This window comes from Hippocampus guttulatus, chromosome 10 (assembly GCF_054856545.1).
Source record: "Hippocampus guttulatus isolate MCC_2025c chromosome 10, RoL_Hgut_1.0, whole genome shotgun sequence".
Lineage (NCBI taxonomy): Eukaryota > Metazoa > Chordata > Actinopteri > Syngnathiformes > Syngnathidae > Hippocampus > Hippocampus guttulatus.
The window spans coordinates 11,209,894-11,219,096 of record NC_141270.1 but is presented as its reverse complement, the minus strand read 5'-3'; the positions used below and the strand labels follow the sequence as shown (position 1 = coordinate 11,219,096).

Genomic DNA, 9,203 nt, shown 5'->3' with positions numbered 1-9,203 from the left:
ATTTGTTACGGGATGCGTAACGGAACTCGTTATTGTGGCCAGTGGTTGTATTGGTTGGCAGGAAATTGGGAGATGTCAATAACACACTTTTAATGCATCGGTTATTTTTTAGCAATTTATATTTATATGGAGCCAACTGAAAATAAAATACACTCACCTATTATAATTGACAGCCAAACATTCAAGAACAAAAGAAAGAGCAGACCACGGTAAGTTATAATCATCATTTATAGTTTATGGTCATTTTCCTCATACTCATTCCAAGTACAGGTCTCTGGTAAGCAGAACTGACGGACAGAATGACAGAACAAACACAGAACGGTTGAAATGGACTCGTGAAATCTTTAGGTCTTTGCAAGAGCATCGAGCGCAGACTTGATGATGTTATAATGCCACTTGGAAACACAAAACAAATTCATTGTTCTTCATCGGTGTCATCATCTCCCCATTAGAATCTTCTTTTCTCCAGCACACTTGAGTCGGGTCATTTTGCTGGAGGAAGGCAGTGATTCTCCTCGCCACGCACGTCGTCGTGCTCATTCCTCTCCTGCTTTGAACTCCTTTGTGCAGTTTTGGGTGGGATACACTTGGTCTGGTTAGCATTTGTATAAAAACTATAAAGGAACATGTAAAAACAGGAAGGGGGCTGGAAACAAATGATTCAGATTTCTTCATAAAATGTTCTATGTCTAGCAACACTTAACATTTACATTTTCGTTCTTTTTGTTTGTTTGTTTTTTTGTCTTTTGATTTTTATTCCAAAAATGGTTTTGGAGCAGAGTTATAGTTTGCATCATCTATACAACAGGCTATAAAACACCACATTATCACAGTTCAGAAAGCACATTTAGATGTGGTTGTACTGTATATAAACATACGTAGTGGAATAGGATCATTCAGCGTGCATGGCTCCCACACGTTCACGTCTGAGACTTCTGAGGAAGCTTCTTGCCTTAGACTTCACATGATGCAGAAACAAAGGCCTCCAGATTTCTTACTGGCACAATTGACATTTTGTTCTTCTGGAATCAAAATTCTTGTAAATAACACTGCACTTCAGTCAATTCAGCTCTTAGTCTGTTATGTTCAACTGAGACACGTTGGCAAGTCTGTGGACATCTGTCCTGACTCTTTTTTTTTTTCTTTTCCCTCTGTGGATTTGCTGTCAAGAGTCTGTCTTCTTCAAATCAAATGTTTGCAACACTTATGTATGGCGCCATGTTCTCTCAAAACAAAACACCACAAACACAGACATGTTAAAATCAAACCATTAAGTTCATAACCCATCTTTGCAAAGTGCATCTGTGCTCCTGTGGTGGCCACCAACAAAGGAGTAGGATCATCCCGCTATTGGAAACAAGTCACAGATGGATTATGTTATTTGGTTGTTTTCATTTGGCTTCCACTTGGATGCCAGAGACATTTGTCCATCCACATTCTTTTCCCAGATAGTCTTGAGAATGGTTCTTCCTTCATTATATCTTCTTGTTGATTTGCAGAGCAATGTCTTCTTGGGGGAGAAAAATGACTGAATAAGGTTCAATTTTGTTATCATACTGTACACAATAAAGTCTTGATTAGAATTTTCCAATAACGTTCCAGTTGGTCTGACAAAGACCAGCACTTTGATAATCACACGTAGTACTCCTTATCCTTGTTCTTCTTGTTCTTGCTGCAAGTCTTTGCGGGGTTGACCGCTTTCTCTTTGACAATCGAACCGTTTGACTGAGCCGAGTTGCTGATGTAGTTGCGACTCTCATCCACGTGGTAGGAACCCTCGTCTCGATTGCGGTACTTGTACATGGCGTAGAGCAGGATGAGAATGCACAGAGCCGCGGCTGCTACGATGCCCACCACCATGCCTGTAGTACTGCTGGACTCGCGGAAGACCTCGGAGGAGTCTGGGAAACCCTTTGGTCCGCCACCCGTGGGATTGGCTGCCAAGAGAGACAAAGGCAAAATGACTATTAAGGACTGTTTCATTTGTCATCAATTCAAGTAATACAAATGACAAGATTCACAAGGTCCCCAGACAACATTTAGACAAACTGTGATGAGCTAAAGCTCACATTTTACATCTCGTGGCACAAGGCAAAACATCTTACAGGATTCATTACGAAACAACAAGGGAATGTCATATGTCTCTGAGAGGCCTTTGATTTAGACCTTGCTTCTACACGGAAGAATTGACGGCATCCCTTAAGACCTTTAAAAATGTATGATCTGAAGATATTGTAGATGCTGCCTTCAATGTATGTGCATGTCAATTTCCCTTTCCAATTTAATTCGTGCAGCACATTATCCTGATGATATTCCCCAAATATAACTGTTCACAAATGGCAGACGGAAGGGAATATTCTCGAGAAGGAGGATGTGCGATCTCAGTGTAGAGATTTGCTAAATTTAGTCGTAAAGCTGACAAGAATTACGTGTAAATGATTGAGAAAAAAAAGGCCAGTTTAAGCTCACAGCTCATTAGGTGTTTTACAGCACGGTCATGAATGAGCGGAGGGACGTTAACATATTCCATAAATGCTACCGAGATGACTCACTGAAAACAAATCTGACAGTGAAAAACAATTCCTCAATAGAGTCAGCAAATTTTTCCAAAGACTGTCCTCCTCCTCTGTGTTTTGAACCGTTACAGCTCAATGAGGCATATTTTGAAAACACGTCAGCCCCCTGATATCATTCAGTCCTCCTGGCACATCTCACTGTGTGTTTTGTTGCAGTCATCAGTTCTGCTTAAGCTGTCATTGTTGCATTGGAGGAATCCAAACGCACCAAATGTGAAAAGGAAAGCACTGTGGTTCTGCCAGACTGAGGTGTAAAACACATAAATGAGGGATTAGGAGTTCAGAGTGTAGTTTTGCTGATGTACACAAACCAATAACATCTTGGACTGGGCATCTGCGCCGTTTAGTTAATGTTCACAAGTTTTATAATATTTGCATCACCCGGTTGGAGTAAAAAAGTAGCAAAGAAGCCAAAACACTTAAATACAGAATTACAAACATAATATATGAGATGGAGAATGATGAATATTATGAACTACTTTATTCCTCTTACTGTTTCAATCTACAATGCAATATAGTAAAGATGTAGTATGTCATAAAATAATGTTTCACGATGGTACACAGGCTGCAGAGCACTGGTGTTATTTGAATATTGCTCCTGAGGTGTTACGCAACATTTTGATAGCAGGGTTGCTTGCATGTGAAAATTCAGTTTAAAAAACCACAATATCAAGAAATTAATTCCTTACTTCCTCAGTTATGCACAAATAGAAAAACAAATTAAATGACAAAAAATAGACATGCAAGAGGTGGTCCTCTATGAAAGTATTCAGATTGACGCTTGCAAGTTTGCCGCTAGTCAGGATCTCACTTAGGGAAAAAGCTTATTTTGACAAATTTATGAAATAGAAAAGATTTTTCATGCTTTGTTTATGGTATTTTGATTAATTACTTTGTTTGTGACAACTTATTTCATTTGGGAGTTTTCTAAAATGACTTCACTCTTGAACTTTAAAAACAAAACAATCACCCCCCCCCCCCCCCCCCCCCCCACTGCTTTGACTGGTTCAACGCTAGCAAATCCACACAGGACAAACAGATATGTGTATTTTAGGGAGTGCTCATCTTTACCAAAATAAAAATGTGGAATGAAGACCGGAGAGGGCACAAGTTCCCTGGGCTGTTTGGTTGGACAATGTAATCTTCTAGTGCCATACAACAGTCATGGGCAAGAAGCGATTTCCTTTGGTGTCCTGAGTGTGACTGAGCGTTCAAACAGATTAGCTCTGCCCTTTACATGGGCGTTTATTCTGTGGGACAGGTGTGAAGAATGCTCTCACTTTGTGGACAAAAGCTGCTGTTTGAAACGCCTCTTAGTCAATGAAGCTGCAGGTTTGCTTTCTACTGTGTCTGCTATCAACCTTTGCTCAGGGTCAAAAAGTACATGAGAACTTTAAAGGCCTGTACAGTGAGGCCAAAGTTCAGAGTTTCTTCATGTCTAGATCTGCTTATGGGATTGCTTTTTAACAGACTGCTTTTGTACAAACCTTCGATTGCTCAAATCAATCGACTTCATACCTGTCAACCTCGGCTAATAGCTGCCCTTATAAATGATTACGATTCCCCTTACAAAGCAACAAAAACCCATACAACGGCTTACCGAGCATGCTCACATCATGCGTCATCAATCCGACCGTACGCAGCGATGAAACAAAAAATACGATCGAGGATTACTTTTGCTGGTTTGCCTTGACAATAGTAGCGATCGACGATGGCATTGCCGTTGGCTACCAGCAGGTGAGATGATCTGGATTTGAGCCAAAATGGTCTTTGTGAGATCAGTTCACAATTGTTTTTTTTTTTTTTCCCCGTATAAAAGTTGCAATACGCCGTACATGATTTGGAATGATCAAAAAACGTATAAAATATGGGGAAAACGTACAAGTTGACAGGTATGCGACTTAGTCTAGTCGTGCCTTTTTTTGTGTGGATTCTTTGTTTACGATTGTATTCCTATCTTCTGTACTATATTCTTTAGCATATCAGAATACAGATTCAGTGTGCTTTGTAAATTTAAATTACAAATGAAGCATATCAAGGATTATTGAAATGTTTTTTTGTTTTTTTTTTACTGTGACATCTCTCTATGCCTGCATGCTTGCATATGTGGGGTTTGGTTCTGTGTGTGGCATGCAACAACTATCGTACATTCTTTCATCCATTCATTTTCTAATCCGCTTATGCTCATGAGGGTCGCAGGCATGTTGGAGCCGATCCCAGCTGTCTTCGGGCGGTAGCACCAGGACACCCTGAACTGGTTGCCAGCCAATCACAAGGCACACATAGACAAACAACCATTCGCGCTCACAATCACGCCTCGGGACAATTTTTCCATCCATCCATTTTCTGATTCGCTTATCCTCACAAGAGTTGCGGGGGAATCATTTAGAGTGTTCCATTTACCTATCACGCATGTTTTTGGAATGTGGGAGGAAACCGGAATACGCGGGGAAAACCCCCGCAAACACGGGGAGAACATGCAAACTCCACACAGGAAGGCCGGAGCCGGAATTGAACCCTGGACCTATGCACTGTGAGGCGGACATGCTATTCGTTCGAACACCGTGCTATCATATATTCAGTAGTTTGTCAGGGGGGTTTCCATTTTAAAATAATAATAAAAAACAATTACAAACATTTTCCAAACTCTCAAAATCCCAATCTTATAATCACTTTATATGTCTGCAGCTAGTGTACAAAGGATTGCTTTCTACAAAATTTCAATTATTTCCCTCTCACTTCAATTCAAGTGAACAAGGCACTGGTGAAAATGCTCTTAAACACAAACAATAGGGAAACCAGAAAATCTCACTGTTATATCCCATTTAATATCTTAAACAGGAATGTTATGTTGAGCTCAGTAATTAAATGATTAATACAGCATTTAGTGCAGCAAGGGGAGCTTTGCTCTGTGCCAAAAGATTAGCATTCATTACAGCTCATTACTACGTTTGCTCTCAGTGTTGTCTATCAAACTACCTGAAGGCATTGAGGATTTTATTCCAAGAGTATGAGATCAATGACTGATATGATGGTTACGGAGGATTTTGGAAGCTGCGTGTTTGGCAGTAAACCTCGGGCTTTGTTTCCCTCGTGCTGGCCACAGTGGCCAGCACAGTAATGTGGCCAGCACGAGGCCTTCCAGACATTCTCAGACCTCAGTCAAAAAAAACATCCGGCTGTTTGTTCATTAGTCCTCTAATATTGACTCCATTTATGAATAATGGGTCAACACCCTCACCTCCAACTCACCCAGGGGTAAAATCAAACATGAAGTAGATGACCCTAAAACACAGTGCTTTTTGCAGCATAGCATGGGGGGCACTTGTGACGCACTCACAGTAAACTCAAGGGGGTTAAATGTTGTGAAAAGCTGCATAATAACAGAATCCTTTCCCTGTAGTTGCGGACATAACTGATAATTACAGTATAACACTAACTGGATCACCCGAGGTTATTGTGGGTTTCTTCTCACACGCATGCTGAGATTCCTAAAGATGGGAAGCATAGGGACAATTCTTAAATGGTATTCTCCAATATCAGAGCTGCACAATGTCAGCTAACAAAATGGTAAAAACTTTTTGGGGTCATCATTAGTAAAATACACTGAAATGCAATAGCATTTAAAGCCCGAAAGACACACAATTAAATCCTTACTTCTACTGGAGTCCTCACGGAGACATTCCAATTTTAACAGTAAAATGCCTGTTTGGCATTTCCTCTTATTTGAGCCACACTTGTTTGGTGAGTTAAAAGCCAAAAAGACTCCAATTCCTGTCAACTAGAATTTCAACAACAAATGGCCCACAGCCTGCGATTGGCTGGCAACTGATTCAGGGTGTCCCCCGCCTACTGCCCGGAGATGGCTGGGATAGGCTCCAGCACCCCCCGCGACCCTAGTGAGGATCAAGCGGTTCGGAAAATGGATGGATGGATGGAATGGCCCACAGCAAAGACTATTTTTCCTCATTTGTAGCCAGCAATGCTCTCATTCGTTGGGTAATTGGTAAGAGTCTGCTGGGTGACAAAGCTAGATGAGGCAAAACATGGTGGTTGCTTCAGGTCTGTGCTTGAGGTAACGAAGCAAACAACACTACTTCGGATTTATTGAACAGCCACTGCGGGCTTTCCCCCCACATTACTACCCCCCCCCCCCCCGCCCCCGCCACCCACACACACACACACAAACACCAGCACCGTAAAGTTTGAATGATAATAAGCTGCACGGGTTCAGGGAACACATGGACAATTGCATGCACTATCAAGTTCTGAGTTACAGCTACTGATAGTGTAATTCTGAGAGCTATTGCGATTTGGCAAAAAGAGCTGCAAGGGACAATGTTATGTGGATGTGGCCTTCATTAGCCTGCCACTCTTTAACGGGGCAGCATGAAATGACATCGCTGATAAACTGGTGAAAGGTGACTTCAAATTGCTCAACTTTCCTCTATAACCATTTTGCTTCAAACAACAAAAAAAGCAGATGTAGAAATAGAGAAAAATATTTTGTTGGTTTGTTATGTTTGTACCCTCCATCAGCTATCACTTTATTGTGGTGGAGGATGTTTGAGTGTTCCAATGATCCAAAGAGCTAAGTAGTCTGAGGCTTGACTGTGTGCTTCTGGCAGGGTCACATATGGCAAAATTGATCCAGTTTTCCCTTGCCCAGATGCAGATTACCGGGGCCGCCCCCTGGAGCCGAGCCTGGAGGTGGGGCCAAAGGTGAGCGAATGTAAAACTATGATGACAAAAGGTGAATATTGGACTTAGACGGGCCTACACCGATGGATCTCAGCCCGAAAGGACAACATGCGTGTATGTATGTTGCAATAGTGTACGTGATCAAATACATATTCATCGTTTAAGTTGTTAGTGACAATATATAAAGGTAATTTAAAAATTAAACCTTTGACTTCTTTTACTTCACATCAAATTAAATATTGGATCTTCATGGGTTTGCTGATTATAACTGAATAATGCTATACGAGGGGTGTCAGAAAGCTCCGGGACTGATGTCACTACAGATTTAATTCAAATCCAAACAACAGACTTCCTCTATTGAAGTAATCCCTCTGGAGTCGAACACACTTCCTAAGTTGTCTCGTCTAAGAATTCATGCACTCCTTGAAGAATTCTTGCAGGATCCTGTTGTCCATGTCTTCAATGCGAGAGCTTGTGACAAAGGAAAAACATCAGACAGAGCCAGGTTGCATAATTAGGGAGATTGTGGCAGCACGGCAATGTCTTCCTGGCCAGGAACTAACGGATACTCACGGCACTGTGAGCTGGCACATTCTTTTGTCAGATTGAAGCAGCTACGAGTTAACCATCACAACTCTCATTGCTCTCACTCATTGATCAAAGCAAACACAGCAGGGTCGGTTTGTAGACGTGCTAATTAATGATCTAGATCACACTTTGTGTTTGAAATATATTTATGATGTGTTTAAAATATATTTATGATGACGTCAGCCCTGGAACTTTTCTGACACATCTCCTACTGTAAAAGGTGACCTCCCTTCCGTCCTTTTGTTGCAAGTTATTTAGAAGCTAAAACTTGACACCTCTAGATGGAGCCTGCAAGTGCGAAAACAGAATTTGAATACTGGTGCTTGTACATAAGATGTGCCTTGTAGAATGTATTCGCTTCGGGAAAAGTGGGAGTAGCACAACGTCAGCTGGGCTCCGTTGGCTGGCTCTTCAACACATTGGTGTTATTTAGTCAGATTAGCGTTAGAGCATCTGACTTCACATATCCTATCATAATCAGGAACTGTCAAAAGCATCACATAGTGGTGATAGAGCTCAATCTGCTGACAGGTCACTGTATCAGCTGCAGTGGAGCCAAAACGCTTATTAAATCCCTCTTTAATTATCAGAGTGTCCTCGAGAAGTGTACTTGTGACATGCTGGCAGTACGCCCGATGAGAGTGTGTGAGTGAGAAGTGGTTGAGATCACGCTAATGGCGGATGATGAACAGAGAGTTCAGCGAGCATGAAATGAGGTCCTTCTGAAAATGAGTTAAAGGTGTTTCATTTAGCCCCGTTAAAGGTATGGTGTAATTTAAGCCTCTGTCTAGAGGAGCTTCCACAAGAGGATGATTTATTTGGCATTAATTGCACAAGGCTGGTGACGGGACACTTGATTACTTTTACTCTTACAAAATAGATTAGAAGCTTGCAGTTTGTTTGTTTTTTTTTTAAACAAAAGACTACTTTGAAAGCCAAACAGTAGTTTTACATTCTATGATGACAAAAGGTGAATATTGGACTCAAGTTCCTGTCAGATGGACTAATTGGATGTGTTACTGAAGTTTTTGACACAATACAATTCGTGGACTGTCAAAGTGTGAAGTAACAATTCTATTTAAAAAAATATATATGCAAAAGTCTGTAAGTGCCATTTAGTAAGAAAAGTACAGCCCTGCCTACTTGCAGACTGCCTATTACTGCATCGCTTGACTAAACCGGTATTACATAACACTCAGTGAAAGCACCGGTAAATGTTGAATTGCAGAAATTGCCAAGTGCCTCATGCAATTTGCTGCCATTACCGTTATGTCCATTTAATACAATTGTGAGCCCATATGTATTTCTGTCAAATGTCAAATATGCCCTCAAAAATGG

The 9,203-nt window shown here is 41.1% G+C and overlaps 1 protein-coding gene across 7 annotated transcripts in view; it reads right to left on the bottom strand.

Moving 5' to 3' along the window:
* Window positions 1–210: 210 nt before the first annotated feature.
* The window catches only part of LOC147199255 (neurexin-1a-like), a 196,036-nt gene continuing 187,043 nt past the window's right edge, over window positions 211–9,203 (bottom strand). For all 7 annotated transcript variants that reach the window (XM_086121384.1, XM_086121385.1, XM_086121390.1 and 4 more), the window contains one exon: window positions 211–1,937. In XM_086121384.1, the coding sequence (XP_085977510.1) occupies window positions 1,633–1,937 (305 nt within the window). In that variant the 3' untranslated portion in view covers window positions 211–1,632. The remainder of the gene's footprint in view (window positions 1,938–9,203) is intronic.